The following is a 25,917-nucleotide window of genomic DNA, read 5'->3' as shown; positions in this document are numbered from 1 at the left end:
AAATTTATGTATGTATTTATTTATTTTTGGCTGCATTGGGTCTTCGTTGCTGCATGCGGGCTTTCTCTAGTTGCAGCGAGCGAGGGCTACTCTTGGTTGCAGTGCTCGGGCTTCTCATTGCGGTGGCTTTTTTTTTTTTTAACATCTTTATTGGAGGATAATTGCTTTACAATGTTGTGTTTCTGCTGTATAACAAACTGAATCAGCTTTATGTATACATATATCCCCATATCCCCTCTCTCTTGCATCTCCCTCCCACTCTCCTTATCCCAGCCCTCTAGGTGGTCACAAAGCCCAGCTGATCTCCCTGGGCTATGCAGCTGCTTCCCACTAGCTAGCTATTTTCCATTTGGTAGTGTATGTATGTCAGTGCTACTCTCTCAATTCTCTCAATTCAAATACCCTTCCCCATGTCCTCAAGTCCATTCTCTACGTCTGCGTCTTTATTCCTGTCCTGCCCCTAGGTTCATGAGAACCATTTTTTTTTCTTAGATTCCATATATATGTGTTAGCATACAGTATTTGTTTTTCTCTTTCTGACTTCACTCTATATGACAGACTTTAGGTCCATGCAGTGGCTTCTCTTGTTGCAGAGCATGGGCTCTAGGCGTGTGGGCTTCAGCTGTGGTACGCAGGCTCAGTAGTTGTGGCTCACGGGCTCTAGAGCACAGGCTCAGTAGTTGTGGTGCACGGGCTTAGTTGTTCCACAACATGTGGGATCTTCCCGGACCAGGGGTTGAACCCGTGTCCCCTGCATTGGCAGGAGGATTCTTAACCACTGTGCCACCAGGGAAGTCCCTGCTTTTGTTTTATTTGATGAGAATAACTTCTTAGCAAAATGAAAGAAATAATAATCTAATTCAATTAAACAATCAGTAAACTTTTTGTCACTCTAACTAGCAAAATAAAATCCACCCCTTAGGGAATGAGCCATTCCTTAGGGAATGAGAGTGGTAGTGGTGAAATACATTAGAAGTTTAGTTTAAAAAATATATATGCACAACCTAAAAGCATTCAGGGTTTTTTCAAAATGGCACCCAATGATGTTCAAGTGAACTCTTACCTTTCCTGGGGAGATTAACTTTTCACAGCTGTACAATGACATCTCAGGATTCTTAGCAGATACATCAAAGACCTTGGACCTCATGTTGTTGGCTTATGTGAAGAGACATTCATTTGGCAGAGGACAGGCTGGAAAAGTATAGTAAATTGACTACAACTTTCTATAAAACAGACCTTTCATATATTTGTAATGAGATGACAATGTATATATTTACCATAATGAGGAATGGCATTTGCTTGAAGTGTATTCTTAGTATTATTGGGCAGAACAAACTATTCCATAAATTAAAAATAACAAATATGTATTTTTGCATATTCTATTTTATTAAAAAATACTGGAATCCATACATATTGTATAACTCTTTAGTAAACAGATTTTTAAAAAACTTTTATTGTGGAAAAGTTCAAACATATACAAAAAAACAGTGAATAGTACAGTGGACCTTATATACTCATATATACTCACAACCCAGCTTCAACAAGTATCGACTCATGGCCAAACTTGTTTCACTATACTCCCATTGACTTACCAAACCCTCATTTCTCAATGGATTTTTTGAAGCAAATTCATGTCATGATATTGTTGGGAGAGATACTCTTATTTGGGCCTCTTATGTTCCTACAGATCCTGCTGGATAGACCAAGATGGCTAGGCCCTGACTGCTTTTACCAGGCCCATTTCTCAAGGTTGATTGTGTACTCAGTAACTTTAAGAAATGAGGTAACATCTCCTCCCCACCCCTGGACAAAGAGTAGGTCTTTGCTCTTGCTCTCACTGTTTGCTATAAGACTAGTGAGTTCCCCAAACTCAGTGTTCCACAGCTGTGAAGCAACCCACAGCATGTGCAGCCATCCATCTGTGTTACCCTGGTGGCACTGAGAGCAAGGGGACCCCAAACCAATATGCTGATGTTTGTGCTGCTTATTGTGTCATGAGTAATAAAGTTCTTTGTCTCTGACCCAAGGGTCTTGAGTATTCTGCCAGACTCCATAAAATAATAAGTGGATAATTTATTAGATTGTAGGTCAGGTAAAATCAAATCCCAGATCCAATATATATCATTTTATCTGTACATATTTCAGTATACATCTCTAAGAGATAAGAACTCAAAAAAAGAAACTTAAGATGACTAAGTTCTAGAGATCTGCTACACAACACAACATTGTATTGTGCACATAAATATTTGTTAAGAGGAAAGATTTTGTGTTAAATGTTCTTACCACAATAAAAAAGTCATTATTATTGCATCTAAAAAACAGACAATAATTCTTTAATAGAAGTGAATATCACCAATCATGTTCAAATTTCCCCAATTATTTCTTTTTTTTTTAACAATATATTCAATAGGCATCCAAATACTTGTATTGGTGATATGAAACTTTAAAAAATTTATTGTGGTAAAATATATATAACATAAAAGTTGTGATTTTAACCAATTTTAAGCGTACGGTTCAGTGGCAATAATAACATTCACAATGTAGCACCACCATCATCACCACCTGTTTCTAAAACTTTTACATCTGGGTGATTTAAATCTTTAGTATCTTTTAATCTATTGGTTTCCCTTTTCCCTTTCTCTGCTTTTCCTTGCAATTTATTTGTTGAAGAAAATAAATCAGGTCATTTCTACTATACAGTTTCCCACAGTTTGGATTTTGCTATATTCATAACAGTTTCATAAACTTCCATGAGGAGGCATATAATGTCTGCTTGTTTCTCTTTTTGTGGTGTTAATAGTCATTTATGATCACTGTTTAGGTCGGTCCTTTAGTTTTTAGGGATGCAAAGTGGTGATATCTGAATTCTATCATTGCTTTTTAATAGCTGTTTAATACTTCCATAGAGGAACCGTTGCATAGTACTCCATTGTATGGATGTTTACTCCCCTTGTCTAAACAGAATGTTTCATAAGTCAGAAGAGCCTATTTAGCAAACACATTTTTATTGTGATTGTTTTTCAAACATGAGAGAATTTTGTTGTTGTCTTTGCTGTTCTTTATTTTATTCTCCCAAAGGGTACAGTATAATCAAGACTAAAGTTGAATTTTCAGAAGAGTTAAAAACTATTTCTATATGATAATATGAGTAAAATTTTCACCCTTCAAAATAATTTTGATTACTAAAGTGGGTCTTTTGTTAAAAGGTACCCTAGAGTCATGAATCTGAAAAGAATAATCTTAGTGTGGACAAGCAACTTCAGTCTCCTTTTCTTCCAAAGATGAGTGCTGAGAGCTGGGGAGAGACTGCTTTACGTGGTTCTCTTTTTATGCATGGTTCTAAAATTAAGCACAGTGCTTTTTTGGTGATAGTACATGCCAGGATGGCATAAGAACATTTTCCTTAGAGCAACATTGAGACACATCTGTTCAAGTGAATCAGTTACCAACTCAATTGACTCATTCAGCAGGGAAAAGAAATTCAAAAGCCATCAAATGGATTGAATCCCATGATCCCTTTGCCACTAAAAGTATTAAGTAAGCTTTCTTTTTATCCCACACCATAACACCTGTTAACTCACGTTTGGCACCTTGTGAAACTTTTATATGCTGGGAATTACAGCAGGTGAAAGGTCATGTGACAAAATAGTTCTTAAAATTTTGAAATTTGAAAGGATTATTTCTCTCTCTGGGACTTTCTCTCTCTCTCTCTTTCTCTCTCATTCTCTCCCCTCAAAGCTACCAATACTCCCTCTTTGGTCCACAAGCATGTTTGATAGTATAATATAATTTTATGTCAGGAAAAAACCCTGTTTTCCCATTTAAAATGAAAGGAAGAAAAGATCAACTAAATTAACATGGCTTGTGGGGAAATGACTTCAAAAGCCCATCTTCCAAATCAAAAACTGAACATGGGAAGCACGCTATCTACATTTATCAATGCAATTTGTTTTTTAGGAATCTATTGCTACAAAACAAATTATTCCATTTGTGGCTGGAAACAACACATACTTATTATCCCATAGTTTCTGTGGGTCAGGAAGCCAGAAGCGGCTTAGCTGGGAGCCCCTGGCTCAGGGTTAGCCACAAGGCTGCATCAAGCTGTGGGCAGGAGCTGGATAGTCATCTCAAGGCTTAACTTGGGGAAGAGTCACGTGGCTATTGGCAGGCCCCAGAAGATCTATTGCCAAGTTCAGTCACGCCGTCCTCTCCACAGGTCCGCCTGGAAACAGAAAAGCTGGCATCCTCGAGAGCAAGCAATCCAAAGAGAATGAGAGAGAGGACCTGAGACAGAAGCCACAGAAGTGACACCCCGTCATGTCTTCCATCTTCTATCCCTTAGAAAGGAGTCGTAACTGCAGCCCACCCCAAAGGGGAGGGGAATCACACAAGTTATGAACACCAGGAAGCAGGGGTAATTGCCGTCCATCTTAGAAGCTGCCTACCACAGTTGATATTTTTATTTTAGTTTTTCTATTTTTTTGGCCGCGCCCCACAGCATGGGGGATCTTAGTTCCCTGACCGGGGATGGAACCCATGCCCCCTGCAGTGGAAGCTCAGAGTCTTAACCACTGGACCACCAGGGAAGTCCTAGTTTGTTTATTTTAAATATAAATTTTAAAAACAGAAAATACGGGCTTCCCTGGTGGCGCAGTGGTTGAGAATCCGCCTGCCGATGCAGGGGACACGGGTTCGTGCCCCGGTCCGGGAAGATCCCACATGCCGCGGAGCGGCTGGGCCCGTGAGCCTTGGCAGCTGAGCCTGTGCGTCCGGAGCCTGTGCTCCGCAACGGGAGAGGCCACGACAGTGAGAGGCCCGCGTACCGCCCCCCCAAAAAAACAAACAAAAACCCCCCCTAAAACCAGAAAATAAGTTCTCATAGTTAAAAATGTAAAATGTACCAGAGGGCGTATAGTAAGAAGTCTCCCTCACACCGCTGTCACCCAGTGCCCTCCTTGAGCAAACGCTTATCAGCTCCCTGTGGATCCTTTCAAAGTCTTTCTCTTCAATGAGAAGTTGAAAGAGTGGACTCCATGGGGCACGAGCAGAAAGCTGCCGTCATCGTCCCCCCTCCATCTTGCCAGCTCAGCACTGCTTTGAGGAGGTGACTCTTCCCCACCTCTTGGGTGAAATAGGAGGTGGTCACTATGCCCTTTCCTCTCCCTCTCAGGTCATAAGGAGCCCTCCAGTTGTTTTTAGTCATAACATGGCTTCATATCAGAAGGAAAATGCTGAGTAAGGCGAACTCTGAGCTTTAAGGTTAGAGCTCCTGTCCGTCCCTTCTCTAGCTTCCTTCAGGCTGAGAGCCTGCAGTGAGAAAACGTGGGGCCTCGTGCGCAGCTCCTCTCTCTCTCTTATCTGGCACTTCACTTTCTCTTCTTCCTCCTTCTGGCTCCACCGGTTTGCCTCTGTCTCTCTCTGGGCTGGGGGATGGGAAGCCAGTGAAGACAGGTTAGGAGCTCTGTTTTTCAGTGTCAGCTCTTCTGGCTTCTGCACAGATATCCTCGTGGAAACATCCAACCATAGCTTTTTTTTTTTTTTTTAAATCATAAATAGACCTCTTTTTTTGTGTGTGTGGTACGCGGGCCTCTCACTGTTGTGGCCTCTCCCGTTGCGGAGCACAGGTTCCGGACGCGCAGGCTCAGCGGCCATGGCTCACGGGCCCAGCCGCTCCGCGGCATGTGGGATCCTCCCGGACCGGGGCACGAACCCGCGTCCCCTGCATCGGCAAGCGGACTCTCAACCACTGCGCCACCAGGGAAGCCCCAGAAATAGACTTATTTAATGAAGGTCGTCAAAGGGTACAAACTTCCAGCTCTAAGATAAATAAGTACTAGGGATGCAATGTACCACATGATAAATAGAATGAACACTGCTGTGCGTTATATATGAAAGCTCTTAAGTCAGTAAATCCTGAGTCAGTAAATCCTGAGTTCTCATCACAAGGAAAAACCTTCTTTCTTTCATTTTGTGTCTATAAGAGATGACAGATATTCACTAAACTTATTGTGATAGCTGTTTCATGATGTATTTAAGTCATCTCATTATGTGGTACACCTGAAACTTATGCAGTGCTGTTATGTCAATAGAATCTCAATAAAACTGGAAGAAAAAAAAGAAATAGACCTCTTTATATATACAAATTTGATGTTTGCAAATTCTATCCTTCATTAAGCATTTGCTTCCAAGGATATGCCTCCAGCGACTTTGTGATGAGGTCACTTCAGGAAGCCTGGGTATGGCCTCCTCCCAGAGAGCTCAGGAGGGTGGGCTTTCTCTCCCTCTGAGCCCGCCGTCTGGTCCTGGGAAACCCCCGCACACCCTTCAGAATATGCCAGACTTTTCAGAAAACCGATTAAGACTGTTCTTGCTCCATGAGGGTTTTAATTTCTCATAGTATCTCGCTCAGTTCTTTTAGGAATGATCATATCCTGGGAACAAGGAATGTCCAGGGTATCACTCCAGGAATTAAAATCCAAAAGAGGGTTTGTATCTGTTGGCTGATCGAATGCTTGTTTCGTGTGGGTAGGAAGTGAAAGACTTTTCTTGTAGAACATAGTTTCCATATGCTGAGATACCTTAGAAGACAAAATATAGTAATTACATCTATGAATTCTTTCAATAATTCAGCATACTCTGCTAAGCCACAGGTGGCAGGGAGGCTGAGATAATATCAGGCTTGGGACATCTAGAAGGACACAATTCTAGGATGTGGTGGGCTTTTTCTTTTAGAATCATAGTGTTTACACTGTAAAACTGCATATCAAGGTGGTAGGAGCTTACCAATTCCTGTTCTTGGTTCTGCTGTGGTTCATCTGCACACACAATTATTTCACTCTGAGTTCACTCTAGCTCTTCCTTTCCCAATGGTCCCACAAGGGTTCCCACAGACACCCTACTTCACCTTTACCAACACACAGCCCGTCCTTCTCCAGGTGAGACTGGAATTCTTTAGAACCTTAGCACACAACTGGCCTTCAGTGGGCTTAGTGTTGAGACATAAATAAGGCTGCACTGGGACTTGGTGCCCTAGTACTAACCAGTGGGCTCCTACACAACCTGATGCCAAGTGGGACCCAGGAGATTTCTATATTGTTCACACTGTTACAGCTCAAACCCCCACCTCCCTCCATTCTAGTAATATATTTCTCAAATTCCAGTAACTTTTTCTTCTCCTACCCCTTTCCTTTGTGCTCAGTCCAGGTCTACCTTCTACGTTTCTGTTCTGGAGGGTAGGTTTTCTTCTTCTTAGCAGTTCTTGCTGTAATGCAATTTTGCCCTTGATTCCCATTTTGGAGATTGAGATTTTGTTATCCACTGATGAACTCCTACCTGCTCACCTTCTGGGACTTTCAGATGTTACTCAGAACCTTCCAATTCTCCTGCTTCAATTGGACCCCTGGAAATCCCCAATCCCAAGGACTCTACAACTGTTCTGCTTGGTTGAAAATCTGGCATCAGCTGGACCTTCCCCCTCCACCTGCCCCCCACCCCCAGCTGCTGTGGGAGTCCTGTCCTGTTATGCTGGCAGATAGGGCCTGGGATATAATAGCTCAGCTGGGCTGCATGGAATCACTTATATATATCAGACAGAAGCATAAGAATGCTAACAGCAAGTGAGGAGAAGATTAAGAATGACTTGGGGTTGGCCACATTCTAAGGACAAAGCAGAACAAAAAGTCCAACGAAAGTGATAAACCAAAGCCAAAGAAAATCAGATTTGAGAAAAAACCTGCAGTGTTATTGTAAGTATTCCAAGAGGTATAGTATCCTCACTAAAGAAAAATAAATCATTTAAAAGTGAATATTATATTGTACCAATGTTAATTTCTTAGTTTTGACAGATGGGCCCTATTATGTATTATGTTAACTTTAGTAAAAGCTAGGTGAATTCTCTGTACTATCTTGGCAACTTTTCTGTATCTAAAGTTATTCCAAAATAAGAAGTTGAAAAAAAGAACATCAGTAGAAACACTGAAGTATTTGCATTAGAAATAGAGAACTTCTTTACCCTGAAAAGTTTAGGAAAAAAAAAAAAAGTTTTTGAAGGACATTCTGGAAACTCAGCTCCTGGTCTAGGCATGTATTGTGAATAAGTAAAGTACTGTATAAATTCTGAAAGAATTAGTTGAGGCTTCTTGGTTTGACTTTTGGGAAACTCACTCTTTCAACGAATAACTATTGGCCTATTATGGGTTTTGCATGTTCTAAGGTTATATCTATCAACAAAACAGATAAAGATCTCTGCTCTAATGGAGCTTACATTCTAGTGGGGACAGAGGGAAATCAAAACTAAATATAAATATAACCAATAAATAAATTATATTGTGTGACTGAACGTGATGGGTGCTATGGGGAAAAAGAGAAGACTAGAAAAAGGGATATAGCAGTAGTATGTACGGGGGCTGGGCCACGCGTAATTTTAAGTAAGGTGAACCAAGCAAACCTCATTGAGATGGTATGGTGGAGCACAGATGAAGGAGGTGAGGGAGCAAAGCATGAGGATGCTGGGGGAAGAGCATTGCAGGCAGGGGGAACAGTGTGAAGGTGGAACCTTCACCTTAGATGTTCAAACCTTAGATGCTCAAACAGCATCCAGAGGTGAGTTGACAAAAGCAGTAACTGGCAGGGAGAGACTCAGAAGATAAGGTCAGGAAGGCAAGGGTGGTGATGGGTGGGAAGGAGTGCAAATAATATAGGACTTTGACAGAAATGGGGAGCTATGGCAGACATTTGAGCAGAAGAGTGACAGGATCTGTCTCATGTATTAGAAGAATCATTCCTTCCTGCTGTATGGATAGGCTCTGGGTGGGCAAGCAGGGAGAAGAGTTAGAAGGCTAACGCAGTAATCAAACGAGAGAAGATAGTGCCTTAGACCAGAATGAAGCAGTGGAGGTAGTGATGAGAAGTGGTGCTCTGGAGCTGGATTGTTCCAGCTCTTGAGACCAATTGTTATATTTCTAGGAAGTTTGCAAGCTAATTGCTAAAAATGCCATTATTAAAAATTAAATTATAGGGCTTCCCTGGTGGCGCAGTGGTTGGGAGTCTGCCTGCCGATGCAGGGGACATGGGTTCGTGCCCTGGTCCGGGAAGATCGCACATGCCACAGAGCGGCTAGGCCTGTGAGCCATGGCCGCTGGGCCTGTGCGTCCGGAGCCTGTGCTCCGCAATGGGAGAGGCCACAACAGTGAGAGGCCCGCGTACCGCAAAAAAAAATAAAATAAAAATAAATAAATAAATAAATAATATAAAGTTACAATTAGATATATTATATTGCAAACTAAAGTATTAAATGCCCCAAACTTATCACTTAATTATTTTTACCTACTTATTTTACTATAATTATTATTATCTCTGCTCTTGAGGTTGTTTACACTTGTGCTATACACATGGTGAAGATAGTCTGAAATGGGGAGCTGCGGTGCATCTCTTCCCAATTCTGTATTCAGTGACGCTGCATGTGGAGTTTGTCAGCCATGGTGGGAGTACTGACACCACAGAAATTGACAAATGCTACGAATCGGGGTTCATTTTTAAAGACAGCAGGTTGTTAAACATTGGCCAGCACACCACTGCTTTGTGCCTTCCCAACCAAAACTAGGAATGTGTACCAATGCCCCATCCAAAGTTTTCAGGTTCCCTCACTTCTATCATGTCCCCAACCACAGAGGGAAAAAGCTTAATAAAGAGGTTAAATAGGTATTGTTAATGTTACAACAAGATAAAGGTAACATATTTCTCTTAAGCTTCATACCATTAACACATGTTTAGTTACGAAAAATCACCCTACCTGCGATTGGATCTTTAGTGCCGGCCCCAGCTTTAAGCCCATAGTGCTTCGAAGATGCCCCTCTGTGAGTAATGGCAAAGTTTCTCCATCAATTGCATGATCTTTAAACACCTTATTAAACACAAAAGATGTCAACTTTGTTTAAATGTCTTTTTTTTAAGACCTTGTTTTATATAGAGATTTTTAGCTTTGGAGGAAACATTAAGACTGCTTGAGGATGACACAAAAAATCATAACATTTCTTATTTTCAGTTACCCTCTTTTCTGTGCTCCAATAGCATGTTGTTTGTAGTCTTTAACAACCCTTGCAGTACATTGTAATTCTCTGTATACAGAACGCAATTCCAACCTGGAATAGTTATTATTTGAGGGCAAGCCCATGTTTTACTCACCAATGTACCTGTAATGCAGTGCCTGGCCCGTGACAGAAGATATGCAATAATCCTTGCTGGACAAATCAATGAATGGACAAATAGTAGGAGTGAAGGGATGTGGGTAAAAACCATTTCAGGCAAATTTCAGACTCTCACATTTACAGACTCAGTGCCTCTGTCCACTGCCTTAGATGAGTGGTAAAAGGGAGAAGAGGAAAACTCAGGCGAGAGCTGTCACGCTGGACCTATTTGTTCTGATTCTGTAGTGGATGTCACCATGCCTCCCATTCTTCCAGAAACTAGGAAGGCTGCTGGTGGACAAAGTTTCCGGGCAGATAAGGAGATGGACAGAAAAAACTAGGCTGACTGGTAGTACTGTAATGTTATGGTCTCCAACTTCAAACTGCCTGGCAATCTTACATACATTGATGAGCTTTCTTTTCTTTCTATTTCAAGCTTTCTTCACACTCAAACTTTAGATCCCACAGAATCCCCCCTCATTTTCAGCAGATCACGTAACTTCCTAATTAAAACAAACAAACAAACCAGTAGATAAGAACTTCCTCTAATTCTGCCCAAACCAACCTAAAAGCTTACATTTTCTTCCTCTGTACTGATACAGGGGGAGCGTGGTCCCTCACTCTTTAAAGGCACTCTCTCCACACAGGCTAAGTGTTGGCACCCTTCCCACCTCCAGGCCCCTGCACAATAGATAATCCCGTCTCGTCGCCAGTCTCTTCTCTTTGGCTGGCTCTTTCCCAGTGGAATTTAAGCAAGTCTCCAGCATCATTATACAAGCAATAATGATGAAAATACAGAAACGCTTCCTCACTCCAACTCTATATCCTGCCCCAGGTCTCTCATTCCCTTCACAGCCCAATTTCTCAGAGTTTTGATGCTCCTTGTTTCCATGTTCTTACTTCCCAGTCATTCCTCAGTCTCAAGGAGTCTGACTTCCACCCTCACAAGTCCATTAAACCTGCTCTCCTCTGGGTCCCTGGTGACTCTACCAAACATGTAGATATTTTTCAGTCCTCATATTTCTTACACTGCTGGCTGCATTTGACATTGTTGACTACTCCTTCAAGAAAATGCACTCCCCTTGCCTTCCTGAGGCTTCTCCCTCCTGGGTACCCTCTGCCCTCTCTTTTGCTGTCACCTTTGTGACTACTGTTTCGTTGTCCATCCTTATGTGTTAGAGTCCCTCAGGCTTCTGACCCAGGTCCTCTTTGGTCTTCCGGATTCATCTCAGTCTCTCTCTTGGCTTCAGTGAGTGTCTCTGTATACTGAAGGCTCCCTAATGTATATCTTTAACTTAGAAGCTGAATCGTGCCAATTCTGCCTCTTAGGTAGGATTCTTATCTGTCCACCCCACTGCTTCTACCCTGGATCAAACTCCATTATTGCTCATCCGAGAAGGCTTCCCCACTAGTCTTGCCTCTTTTAACCTATTTTCATAAAAGCAACCCGAGCGACCTTTCTGAAACATAAAGCTAAGCACGCCACTCCTCCTTAAAACCTAGACTGTTTCCAGGATGAAGTCACAATCCTTCAAGTCTCTGTGGCCTGGCCCCTTCTCCCTCTTCAGTCCCCTATCCTGCCATCCTCACCTTTCCCACCTTGGCCCTGGCCCTCTGGCCACTAAAAATCATTCTCAAATCCCAACCATGTTAAGTTCTCTCTGGCTTCTGTGCCTCACTTGGAAATTCCTCCTTCACCTGCCTCTCACCTTGTTCCCCCTCAGGTGGTAATCTCCTCACTGTTAGGTCTCACTTTCGACGCCTCTTCCTCTAGGAAACCATAAGGCCCTCCTATGTGTTCCTACCATGCCGTGTAGCTGCCCTCTCCAGCATGGTCACGCTGATGTGGAACCCCTTACGGTGTCCCTCTTCTGGACTACAAGCTCTGTGAGAAGAGGAACCATATTTGTCCCATTTCCAGTATGTGTTCCGTGCCTCGGAGGGCGTGCCTCAGTACCAGCAGAAAATTAGATTCTTCTTGGGAAACTTCTGTACCAGGAACTTTGTGTTCTAACAGATTTTAGTTATTTATGGACTATATTTATTAAGTAATTATTTATTTTCCTATTTTAACTGATCAAATTGCAGAATGGATAATATAAGTAACTTAATTTGGGCCAAAGCAAAAAAGTGGACAGTTTGGGTTAGTCTATGTAGCCTTATTTCGGGGAAATGTATGATTATTTCTTAGGTTGTTTGTTGTTTTGAAATATCTTCAATCACTTAAGCATACCTTCTACCACCTTTGAGAATTCCTAGGGCCCCAGGTACCCCTGGCCGAAAATCATATGGCCCAATATCCTCAATGTAGAGTAATTATAATGGGAAGAGCTAGATTTGTAGTCACGCACACATTTTTTTAAGCAGTCCTCTAGCCACCTTGAAGTTCAGCTTTACTCAGCTGCAAAACAGAATTAATATCTCCTTTGCAGAAGTAATTTAAAAGACAATCTAAATAATTTACTTAGTACTGTGCCTGGCACATAGTCTGTTGCCAATAAAGAGTAGGCGCTCTTATTATGATTTTTTGTAAATGAGAGAAACAACATAGAAACGCGTAAGTGAGTTGCCCAAAAAGCATAGCTTGCCTGTTAGAGAACTTGTAAAATAATGTATAGTTCATGATTCTGATCCAGAATTTTCCCTGCTTAACCCCACTACCAATCAGAAAAAGAAATGCTGATAAAAATAGTCACCTATATTTATGGTAGAAAATTTACCTAATTTCTCTTTCCTTTGTAGGGATTCCAGTGAGCAGTGAAGGGACCATGAGACAGCATCCAAAGAAGGAGAAATCACAGAGATACATTTTCACACAGAGGTAGGTTGGCATCCAGGGCCTGAAATGCATGAGGGCCTAGCCTTCAGTCATGGTGGATGGACCCTGGGCCTGAGGCAAGGATGCAGAACATGCCTCTCTCACTCAGAAGATCTCCTCACTTCATTCTCATGAGAGCAGTTTGGGCCAAGTGCATGATATAAATATGCATGTATTTTTAATAATTTCATTTATTTTTAGAGAGAATACTTTAACTGCTGACTTATTTGAACTAGACATTGACTTTGAACAAAAAAAAATGTGTTACAGGGTATCCTGGATGTTCCTAAATGGCTGAACCACCCATCCTCTCTTCACATCTATTTAAAAGATTTCATTTGCAAGGGGCTTTGGGTTTTCACTGCGGTTATTTTTTCCTGAATTTCCTTTTTCTACCTGCAGAATGTGGGTGGTTGGAGGTTGCTGCACCTAAGGCAGAGGTGAGGAAGAAGAGGACAGAGAAGGGGACAGGGGGTGTGGCCCTCAGTAGTCCCCGGGGCTGTGAGTAAAAGCGGATGGCACATTGCAGACAAGGGTTCCTGTGAGAGTTGTGCACAAGCAGTGCTGCTACAGAGCTTGTTGCGCTCAGACGGCACCTAGCTGCATCCAGGGGGGTTCTCCCCATTTCTGTACACAACACCGTCACTGAACACAGACTGGTCTTGCCCAGCAGAGTAGTGGCACCCTTGCTGTTGAGGTCACCTGCAATTGCTAGGAGGGGAACTGACTTTAGTGAGAAAACAAGAGCAGGACTTGATCCTAAACACATTTGAGAAACACCTAGAAATAACTGTACCACTTCTTGGGGTGGGGAAGGAAGCACCAACATCCTGTTGGTAAGAGATAATGAGTCAGCAATGTTTGGGGTCTTCGTGTTTATGTGACTTCTTTATACCCATAAGGGGACATCTGGGATTATAAAGTATGAAATGCATGTAACATTATTTATTACAAGAGTGGTTATTATAAACTGCATTTTTATGACTGTGAATCACTGACTGATTAAAAATAGTGAGTTCAAACAGATTCAGTCCATCAGAAGTCAGTAATCAAATGTTCATTATACATGGGGTTGCTTCTTTCTGGTTATCAGAATTTGGTAACGTCATTGTACCACTTGAAAAGTGGCATAGATACATTTAAAAAGTGACTTACTCATGGTTAATGACTAGTAATAAAATAATAAGGTTATATTCATTGAATAGGAAAAAATAGAACAAATTTTTTAGCAGGTATGAGAAAAGACAAAGTCGGTGACTTGAAGAATACAACTTGCCTCATAAGTAACTTGAGATTCTGCTTTCTCTAGAAGCCTCTGAGGTAATGATGAAATTAGAATCTACTGAGTGCCAGGCACTCATTTATGCTTACAACAATCCTGTGAAGATGTATTATACTATTATCCTGATTTTACAGATGAAAAAACTGAGACACCGAGGAGGGAGGCAATTTGTCCTAGGTCACATGTCCAGAAAGTGGAAAAGCCAGGATTTGAACTTGTACTTTCTGGTTTCATAAACCATACTCTTAATCACTACTCTGTATGACTTTTCCATTGGTCCAATAAAAAGAACAAAGGAAGAAAAAGAAGAAAGAAAGGAAAGGAAAGGAAAGGGAAGGAAGGAAGGAAGGAAGGAAAGAAGGAAGGAAAGAAAGGAAAGAAAGAAAGAAAGAAAAGTACAAGCCAGGATTTGAACTTGTACTTTCTGGTTTCATAAGCCATACTCTTAATCACTACTCTATATGACTTTTCCATTGGTCCAATAAAAAGAACAAAGGAAGAAAAAGAGAAAGGAAAAGAAAGAGAAAGAAAGAAAGAAAGAAAGAAAGAAAGAAAGAAAGAAAGAAAGAAAGAAAGAAAGAAAGAAAGAAAGAAAGGAAGGAAGGAAGGAAGGAAGGAAGGAAAGAAGAAAGGAAAATTAAAAAGAAAAATTAACAGCATTACACTGAAGAAAATATCACAAAATGAGATCTGAAAAAAATTATCTCTAACATCAGTTACTTATGATGTAGTTAAATCATAATGTCCTTTTCTTGCTTTCTTTTACTTTAAAATATAAATCAAAGATAGTGATACCAGATTTAGTAGGCACATTGTTGCTTGGAATTGTGTTATTAAATCACTTGAAAAAGTAAACTATATGCATGAAAATGTAACACTGACATAAACTTCAAAAACTTGGCAACCCACCATTTTTATCTCCAATTTTCCCATATAAGTGAGGCTAGTTCTACTTTTTAACTGTCCTGATAGTTCATTATAATATAAAAAATAGTATTTATCTACCAGATTAAATTATGTGTGTAGGCATTTTAATATATTGCCCCAGCATAAAAATGGAATTCTAAAATAGTTAATTTCCTACTTTTCAGATGTATTTCCTTCTTGTCCTCCTTAGAATAAAGTTTATATTTGTTATGTATGATGAGTAGCCTAAAACTTCTGATACAGAAGTACATGCCTCCAAATGTTTGCTAAATAGATGAGTAGGGAATATAGTAGATATATCTCATTCTTCTTGGACGTTTGGCCTCTGAACCTCCTAATTTTGGGAGAATTCCACATGTCAGGAGCCTTGATGGGACAGAAACTAAAGCCAGACACTGGCTTTCCCAGTCTCCCCTGAGGCTGGGGTGTGGGCACATGACCCAAGCTCCACCAATTAGAGGCTTCTGTTCCAGGGGAGCCAATGACATACAAAGGGAGAGATTATTAGGAATGCTCTCTGGGGTCAAAATCAAGTTCGACAGAACTCATTATGAAGGAAGTATATTTCAAAGTGTCTAACTTTTAAGAAAATACTTAAATGATGCGTCACCTGAGCATAGTCTGAACAACCTGGAAGGCCACTAATGAAGTTGTACACATCATTCACGGTCCATTTCTGAATATCTTCATCCAAAGATAGATTTTCCTTGATTGTAAGAAGTACATGTGTTCCTTTAAAACAGAAAGAAAATTATTTTGTGGGAAAAGGGAAAAGGGGGAAGCTAAGAGTACAGTTTCATGTATAGTTACATTCATTTCCTCATGTTCTATTACCACAGAGCAGTCCCTTTCCTTTACATAGATCTACACGTAACCCCCTTAAAAGATAGAGTTACTGAGAGATGATTTCTAAAAAAGCTTAGCTACCTCCTTCCTTTTCTTCCTCTAAAGGATCTTTAATGACAACCTTATCATAAATAAAAACAAAGTTCCAGCTTCTCTCAGATTCCAATGGAAATACCCTGTGTGGATTTCATTCTCCAGATTAATACTACCATGTTCTATGATGTTACATGATTTATCATGCTCTCTAAACCATGTGAGAATTTAGCTACATCTTCATCAAAATGGCAAATTAATATTTTGTCAGGGAGGCAGTTGGTATGGTGGCTAGATTACACATACCCAAATCCCTGTGTTTTAAAATATTTTTGTCTAAAGAAGTTCCAGTTTTAAAATATGTTTAACCTAAAGAAGTTCTTGAAAACTATTCAGTGTGTCTTTTGGGGGCAGGGGGTAGTGTGTTAATACTTTTAGGTTAGAGAGTATCAGAGCAGTAGTGAGCACTGAAAGAGCTTCTGTTTAATTATTTTTTCTACACTTAAATACAGGGGAGATTGAATTCATCCTTTTTTTTGTTTTTTTGTGGTTTTTTTTGCAGTACGTAGGCCTCTCACTGTTGTGGCCTCTCCCATTGCGGAGCACAGGCTCCGGACGCGCAGGCTCATTGGCCATGGCTCACGGGCCCAGCCGCTCCGCGGCATGTGGGATCTTCCCGGACCGGGGCACGAACCCATATCCCCTGCATCGGCAGGCATATTCTCAACCACTGCGCCACCAGGGAAGCCCTGAATTCATACTTCTAAGCAGGAAGCTCCTCTGTTTTGTGTTGAAGAGATCAGATTAAACTAAAAATTAAATTAAAATGTTAATTAAAAATTCTGGTAGGCTTTCCCATCCTTCCTCATATTTACCTTCCTAGCCTTTGCTGAAGATTCTCTATATAGCAATATATAAACAGAGATACATTGCACTGTTATGGCTGATTGGAACTAATGTAATAAATTTTTCAAGAGGAGGTAATTCTAAGTAGGATTAAGAAAAAGGAGGATTAAAAAACCCACAGTGGTTACAGTTCACCATGTAATAACTTCAGGAACTTGATGACCTGCGGTTCATGAGGATTAGCCCCTGGACACCTACCTGGCAGAGATGGTCGAGGAACTGGAGGGTAAACCCCATTCTTTTCACCACAGGCTGCCAAAGCCTGCTCTGAAGCCTTCTCTTTCCCGTCGCCCCAGGCCTTTTCTTCCAGGGGAGCGCCATGAGCTCCCCAGGGTTTTCCATCGCTGCACCCCAGCTCTCCAAAGGTGTGAGCAAGAGCTGTAGATGGCTTTTCTTTGGTTTCACCCAACTTGTGATTGTTGAGAGTGTCTGTTTCTGGGTCTTTTGCATACTCATTCTCTTCACAGGGAATTGCATGGGTTTGGCCTAGGAGCTTTTGTTCTACTCGACTTTTAGAACTCTCGGTGTCACTGTCTAGAACTTTCTGATTCCCTGTACCTCTCCTGAGACGACGACATTTCTGCCCCCAGCTCTCTAGAAAGCGTGGACCAGTTGCCACTAGCATGGGGTTTCCCTGAACGTTTCTCAGGGCGCTTCTGTGAGCATGCAGGTCCCTGGCAGGGAGCATTCTCCTGCCATGGTCGGTGGCTGGGCCAGCTGGGATACTGAAGCCATAGAGGAATGGTATCCCTAGGCCGGCTAGTCCCTTGGAATTAACTTTTTCTATTCTCCTTTGTTGGTAAATGGCATGCATTTCCATTTCCATCCTAAAAACAAAACAGTATATTTCATAAACCCAAGAAAACCATTAGAAATATCATTTTAATGGCCCCCTGCCTTCCCTATTGTAGCACCTCTGCTTTTCTTGTGAGTCTTTATGCTACTTATCTGAAGTCTGTTAGGTGTAAACATGAATCCCCCAGAGATCCACTGGGAAGGAGAGTTTGGAGTGAGATCAGAGGTGAAGGGTTTGGCTGAATCTCACAATGGAAGTCCAAGGCCAGTCTTTAGAGAGTTGTCTCTAATGGATATGGCAATCTTAGCAGGGATGGGGAGAATGCAGCACAGCATAGTTTCTTGCCAGAGATTAATCCTCAAAGAAATTAAAGTTTGGGGAAGAAGTTTTTAAACCTTACAGTACAATTTTAGTGAGACTCAAGAAACATGGAAGTCTCAACTGTTAATGCCAGTGGTAAGGGTGGGGGAAGGGAGAAGGGGGGAAGACTTGCTGGTATTTTTGCTTACTTTACTTTGCTTATTGGTCATCACCTGGACCCCTTAATGTTCAGCGATGAAAAAGCCGACTGATACTTTCTCTTGCCCACAGCAATACCCTAGTCATCACTGCCGGGTGTTTCTTTCTCCTGGCTGTTGAAGGCCACTTTTAGGTTGACATGGGGCCATCTGGGCTCTAATGGTATAGTTTGAAGTGGGATTGGCAAGCTTGGCTCCTATCTTTGGGCAAAACTGAAGTCATTTAAGACAGAAATGCCGGTATGAATTTCAAAGGAATCACAGCTAGGCATTTTAATTATGAGACATTGACAAGCTACTGTGATCTATAGACTTAGCTTCACTGTGTAATTTCTAATCTTGTTTTTATCCTTAAACAACCTGTGTACATGTTTGTATATGTTTCTTTTTGTAATATTCCTGGAATACTTTCTGAAAGTAACCAGTGTGTGTGTGTGTGTGTGTGTGTGTGTGTGTGTGTAATCAGTGAATACATAAACACAAATATAACAATATATACAAAAACAATACACAAATACAATAAATAAATGACTATATAGAAAAGTATACATATAACAAATAAACAAACAAGTGAATGAATAGAAAATAAAACAACATTGTTACATTACCTGGCAGTATGCTGCCTTTGAATCATTTCATTCCTTCTAGCCATTGCCTTCATGGATTCAGGTGGCAAAATGCCCCAACCTTAAACAAGAAAACCACCATCCCACCCCACAAACAAATTAACAATATCCACTTGAAAATAATGAAAGAAAATATAATGATTTAAAACAGTATCTGCAAAAAACCACCAACTGAGCAGTGTTGGAAATGGTATCAGTTCATGGCTGTTCAGAATCTTAGAGTCACTTCGGTGATGGCATGATAACACCAGATAATTTTTTTCTTTTTTATGGCTGTGCCTTGCGGCTTGTGGGATCTTATTTCCCTGATCAGGGATTGACCCCAGGGCCCTGGCAGTAAAAGCATCAAGTTCAAACCACTGGGCTGCCAGGGAATTCCCCAGAAAATTTTTTTTCTTTAAGTATGGGTCTCATGACTGGCAATGTTTCCCTACCGTACTTCAAAAGGAAAAAGATGAAATTAACTGTGGATCTCTTGATCACTTGCTTTTTAAGTAAATATTGATAATTTTTTTGGAAGAAAAAAAATTAGCTGACCTTAAAAAAAAAGTAACTAAGTGCTTCTTTATGCACTGAGATCCCTGGAAATAAATACAGTGATTTAAGTGGATTAAATATGAAGTTCTCTACATGGACTTTTGGGTGTAGCTGAGGAAAATACTTTTTACAAAACAATTTCAATGTAGTTGAACAGCAATTATATTCTTGTGTCAACCTTCTAATATGTCTTAAGATAATGACAGCATCGTCAGAATTCAAGGCTCTATTCTTGCCTGGTAACTTCATGCTTATATTGATTTTTTCTTTCTCTGGACTCCTAATGCACTTAGAGTCTGTGCTGGTGCTTCTCAAACCATCCCGTGGTGAAGGACTATTTTTTTCTTTTAAAATTTCCAATCCATCATGGACCAATACTTTCAAAAAATACATAAAATGACATTTTAGAAAATTGAACTGAAAGCAAGAACAAGTACAAGCACAATTTAAAATGATTAGATTAATAGACATAAAATTATCCTGTCAAGTTGCTGTGAAAGTTTCTAAGCCTTACTCTCTGTTTATGCATTTATTTGTACAAACACTTCTCAGACCAGCATAGGTCTACAGACCACACTATAACAATAACAGATGCACAAATTATACTTATTACACAGAGTTTTGTTCAATGATAGTTTTACTTGTGTAAATCTGTTCTCCCCAACAAGAGGGCAAATATCATGAAGGCTAGAACTGTTTTTATACTTGCCTTGTACCAAGCTAGCAGAGCTCGTTAAACTCCTATTAATAATGACCTATCCTGAAATACACCATACTGTATCTATTTTTATGAGATTCTCTCTCAGTTGTAAAATTCAGAGGTTAGATGACATGACCTCTAAAAATCCTTCTGACGCTAAAGCTCTATGTTTGTATAGTTCAGGGCCTTTGAGATAGTCTCCTTGAGACAGCTGGCATGCATAAGATTGCCAACCCATGGGGTAACGCCCAAGGATAAGGAGAATGTCCACGTGAGAAGATCAGTGTAGAGGGCACAATTCTCATTACCTGGATTTTAGCACCCTATGAAATGTGGACTCATCAAACCTATTTCAAGTTCTTTCTCTTTCCCAAATAGTTGACATCAAACTTAGTGCTAGTCCTGTTGTAATAATCCACTCCCTACCTTACATCCCAAGTTTTGAAACAGATCCCTGTCTTAATTCCTATTTTGCTAACTTACTTAGTAGCTCGGTTTCTATAGGACTGAGGCCCTACCTTGCCCTTGCTTACTCTCTTACACGTCAGCCTTGAGGTGGGGGACTGACCTCTGTTCCTGGGACAGGTTGTCAACCTGCCTGTTTGTATTCAACTATTGGCAGTTTCTGGATTCTTCATCACTAAGAAGCTCTTTCTGAGTCAGCAATGCAGCTATTTCACTGGCCTTCTTAATTGCTGCCTGTAACTTCTGGCTATAGATTTACCGGGTTCTTGCTGCCAGATGGGGCTACCATCCAGGTTCAGCTGATGGGCCTGTCACACTCCAGTGGGTGTGTCTAGTTTCAGACCTGACCCCTGCTCAGTCTCGTCGAAGTGGATCCACATGCACTGTGGCAGACAATATGCTTAAATCCAGGCAGGCCGGTGTCGTCACTGGCCCTGGCACCAGTCATATTTCTTTCTGCCTCAGGCTTTTCACTCACATTGTTCATATCTAGTGGGTTGGTCAAAAAGTTCATTTGGGTTTTCCTGTAACATGGAAAACTCGAATGAACTTTTCGGCTAACTCAATATTAAGAGTTGTTGGAACTGGGGAGCAGGGACAAACAGAAACTCACTGAATATAGTTTTGGGGAGATAAGATGCATCAATCTGATCTTTAATATTGTGAAGAAATTATCACCTCTTATTCCCTCTTGAGCCCCTACACTCATGTTCTTACTGACACCACCCTGCTGAAATTGCTCTTATCGAGATCATCAATGACCTCCACAAAGCTATACCTAATCATATATTCTTGGTCCTCATCTTACTTGATCTTTGAGTGGCATACTTGACACAGTTGCTCACTCTTTCCTTAAAACACTTTCTTCCCTTGGTTTCCAGGCCTCCGTCCTCTCCTTGGTTTCCTCCCACCTCAGCGGTTGCTTTTTCTATATCTCCGTTTATCTTTTGGACCCTGTTGATATGTCCCAGGGATCATCGTTTTAACTTCTAACTCATCCTTTTTTTTTTTTTTTTTTTTTTTGTGGTACGCGGGCCTCTCACTGTTGTGGCCTCTCCCGTTGCGGAGCACAGGCTCCGGACGCGCAGGCCCAGCGGCCATGGCTCACGGGCCCAGCCGCTCCACAGCATGTGGGATCTTCCCAGACCGGGGCACGAACCCGCGTCCCCTGCATCGGCAGGTGGATTCTCAACCACTGCGCCACCAGGGAAGCCCCTAACTCATCCTTTTAACTCACTCTATGGATGATCTCATCTAGTCTCATATATCCTGATGACTTCCAAAATTATATCTCCAGGTTGTCTCCAGAAGTCCTCCCTGGACTTTAGCTGCCTTCCAGACATCCCCCATTGACTGTCTATTAGGCATCTCAAATGCCTGATATCTCTCTGGCCCCAAGAACTCTTGCTTTCATGGTCTTCCTCAACTCAGTGAAGAGCAACTCCACCTTTCCCATTTCTCAGCCAAAATTTCTGATGTCATCCTTAACACCTCTCCTCTTTTTACATCTCATATCTAAACTCTGAGAAAATCTTGTTGTTTCTACCTTCAAAGTATTTACAGAATCCAGCCACTTCTTACTATTCCTACTGTCACCAGGCAGGGCCAATCCATCATAATCTTTTGACTATTCTAATAGCTCATTAACTCCCATCAGGTTAAGTCCAGAACTTTAATCCTATCAAGTTTGTCCCCAACACAGCCGCCAGAGTGATCCTGGTAAAATGTAAGTCAGACCATGTCATTCCTTTGCTCAAACTCCTCAAAGCTTTCCCTCTTCCCCAGAATAAAAGGCAGGTCCTCACTATGACCTATCAGGCCATATGTAAACTGCCCCAGGGCCTTTAACTCTCAGACCTCATCTCCTCATGACCTCATCAGTTCCTGCCTGTAAGACAAGACAGATAGTACTTGCAGATTTTCACGTTATTCATCAGTAAATTGATGGTTGGAGGAGTTAAGCGATTTACACTTGGTTACACAGTGGTGGAACCATGATTTAAATCTAGGTAGTGCTTGTAGAAACTACAAGTATAATCACCATACGGTTTTGCCTCTAAAACTTGGTAGTAAATTTGATGGCAAGCTTAATGCAACAAATCCAGTTCACAGTGGCTCCACAGACGAGAACTATCTGTTGCTCATACCTGAGAAGACATGACTGGACAGCACGTTCGGCATATTTGCATTTGGTAGAGCAGAGGATCCAAATTGAGAAGGAACACAAAACTGTCTTGGGTCAGCTGGAGCTACAGTGGGAGGCAATAAATCTCTAGGGAAAAAGATACAAATTAGGTAAAATGAAAATGGAATTGTACAAAATTTCCATTGCATAGGCAGTGAGGTTTTTTTTTTTTTTAATTGCCATATGGGATTCTATCATCTCTTCCCAAAGTGAAGTACAAGTCTCTATTGGCTTAAGTAGAAATATGATGAGAAAGCTTAGGAGGAAGGGCTAAGGAAGGACTAACTCAGCTGCCAACACAACAGAGAAAGCAGGAAAGGGAAGTTTTAGGGATGTCAGGAAAAAAAGATTCAATCGATTCAGTACCAATGTCTGATTTTCCATGCTTGACCACAACATTCTTTTCTCATTTGATAAACATACTGTGGCTTGAGTTTTGCCATCTGGGATCAGTGACTGCCTGGGTGGACAATTTATTTCTCCCAACTTCCGTGGTTTCTAGAAGTCCAAATCTTTTGTTCATGCTCCATGAACAAGCATAAATACTGAATTTTTCTTTCTCCTTGGAATGTCAGACTATATCAATATATTCAAAAGAAGGGAAGACAGCAAACTGCCAGAGCGTACAACCAAAATATTGATAACTTCACTTTTATTGCACACAAAGAATTGCTCTATCACAGGAAATCCAGGATACCCAATTGTTATGGACTGAAATGTGTTCCTAACCCCTGCCCTGTCATGTGATTGTCTTTGGAGCTAGGGCCTTTGAGGGGGTAATTAAAGTTAAATGAAGTCATAAGGGTGGGGCCCCAGTAGGACTGGTGTTCTTATAAGAAGAGGAAGAGGCACCAGAAGTGCTTGCACACAGAGAAAAAAGCATGTGAAGACACAGAGAAAAAGGCAGCCAAGTCTGCAAGCCAAGGAGAGAAGCCTCAGGAGAAACAAAACCTGACAGTACCTTGATCTAGGACTTTCAGCCTCCAGAACTGTGAGAAATAAAATTAAGCCACCCAGTCTGTGGTATTTTGCTACCGCAGCCCTAGCAGACTACATCCACATTTGCACCTATGCGATGCCTGTCACACAGAAAGTGCCCATTAGCTATTTGCTGAGTGAGGATGTCAAGCAGGCCTCAAAGGGGAAGTGATGAGAAGCTTGTTGAAGATGTGGCCAGCAGATTTACTGCACCACAGTTCCCTGAAAGAACATTAGACAATAAAACAACACTGGGGTTAACAGCATTTGAAACCTTAATAATATCCATTTTCTCCTTTGACTGGAATATCATATTGAAGAGAAATACCTATCCACACTTGGAGGTTCAAATGGTGAGGGAACCAGTGGAATCCTCTGATGCCCTGATGCTGTCAATAAAGGGTTCACGGCCATCATTGGATTTATCATCAATATCTCTCGCCACTGATGGAGTTCTAAAAAAAACCGGATAGATATGTCAACAAATACCTCTACTTTTTGTGAACTATTTGAATTCTTCTTGAACACGATGAACACCTTTTTTTATTTTCCCAACACTTGGGAAGACTAACTATAGCAAGATTTCAGTTACATAAAAAACCCTCCATTGTAAGTACTCAGATACAACTGTAGAACTCCGTGTGCCTTTGGAATTTGTTGGAGAGTCCACAGGTAATACCATACCACACTACAAGCAACACTAATAAAATTTAAACCAGTTTTGCAAGATTCCAGAAATACCATCTTCTTTTATTACAACTTATTCTGATGTTTATATTTCCAGAAGTACAAATGCATGTATGCTCCCATATGTTAAATTTTTGGAAAAATATTCCTATTTAGTTGATAAGATTAAAACAGAAAAGAGGAGGAAGATCTTCCTAATGGCCCAAAATACATCTAATTAAAGTGAATACAGGCTGACTGTATGTGTCTAATTAGAACAAGTGACCAAGTTATATCCAAACATATGTAAACACAAGCATTCATAACTTTATCTAGAACCTAGTGATCAGAAAAAGGGACCCTTATAAAAGGGGTAAAATTTTGTCTCATATTTTCCTATTATTAACATCTTTTGAATAATTTTAAATATTAAATGAGTGTTAGTCAAACAGGTCACTTTAGCTTCTTCATCCTCAATAGTTACTTTAAAAAAAATTGAGATAACTACAACTATGTTTTAAAAAAAAAGGAAATCAGGAAGAAAATGTTCTGCTTTTCAAAGTAGTGATGTTTCTTTCTTTCTCGTGTGCATATTTAATTTTTAAAAGAGTTAATACATTCATATGGTTCCAAGACTAAAAATATAATGGTATTTAAATAAGCAGTCACTTCTTTAGCTTCTTTTCCAGGACTAAACCTACTGATCAACTTCGAAATTCAAGTCCACAGGTCACCTATCATTGGCTTTCAACATTCATATACATTTTTAAAAAGTTTTTAATGTGGATTTATTTTCACTGTTTCTGTGAGGTCAATATAATTTCTTCTCTGATAGTGGCCTCAGAGTAGTGACCAGTCAGAATCAGGAGAAAAATATCTGCCAGATGCCTGCCAGCCAGGGTGAGATGCCAAGAAAGAATTCAGGCCAGGTGTGTCAGCTGTGGGCTTGCATCCCTGGTGAGGACACTGCTCTTTGGCTTAGAACCTCAGGTCCTCCACATCTGAAATTTGGTGCACAGCCACCTTTTTTTCACCTCGTCCATTACACAACAGAACAGTGTGGGACACAACATGGTGTTTCCTTTTCAAACACTGTTGAACTTTGATTTGTGTCATGAATTGACAGTCTTTGGTAGAAGTCTGAACTTACCTATGAGAGAGATAGAATCTTTGAAGCTGTGACATATAGTGCTCATCTTGCATTTTATGTGATGCCTGAAACAAATCTGGAGGAAGGAGAAGGAAGAAAAGTAGTGCAGAATCCCTCCAGAGCAAGCATTGCCTAGAGGCTGACCACCCCGTTACTTCACGCATGTCACCATAGGGAAGTGCCATGGTGATTACTCACCAAAAGTGGATGAGACTATCTTACTTTGGGATACCTCAAAAACAGGCCTGAGACAAGGACTTGAATGAAGGTAATTTATTTGGGAGGTCATCCCAGGAAGCC

At 40.9% G+C, this 25,917-nt stretch overlaps 1 protein-coding gene across 1 annotated transcript; it reads right to left on the bottom strand.

The window, feature by feature from the left end:
* Nucleotides 1–6,153: 6,153 nt before the first annotated feature.
* On the bottom strand, nt 6,154–24,230 carry SAMD7 (sterile alpha motif domain containing 7). Its single transcript, XM_059065077.2, has 7 exons — nt 24,130–24,230; nt 22,786–22,910; nt 18,919–18,997; nt 17,195–17,823; nt 15,822–15,943; nt 9,791–9,901; nt 6,154–6,578 (listed from the first exon to the last, which is right to left on the bottom strand). The coding sequence occupies exons 1-7, from the start codon at nt 24,228–24,230 to the stop codon at nt 6,384–6,386; spliced, it is 1,362 nt and encodes a 453-aa protein (XP_058921060.1). The 3' UTR covers nt 6,154–6,383.
* Nucleotides 24,231–25,917: the final 1,687 nt, after the last annotated feature.

The sequence above is a fragment of the Kogia breviceps genome, chromosome 5 (assembly GCF_026419965.1).
Source record: "Kogia breviceps isolate mKogBre1 chromosome 5, mKogBre1 haplotype 1, whole genome shotgun sequence".
Taxonomy (NCBI): Eukaryota; Metazoa; Chordata; class Mammalia; order Artiodactyla; family Physeteridae; genus Kogia; species Kogia breviceps.
This window is presented reverse-complemented; position numbering and strand designations above follow the sequence as displayed.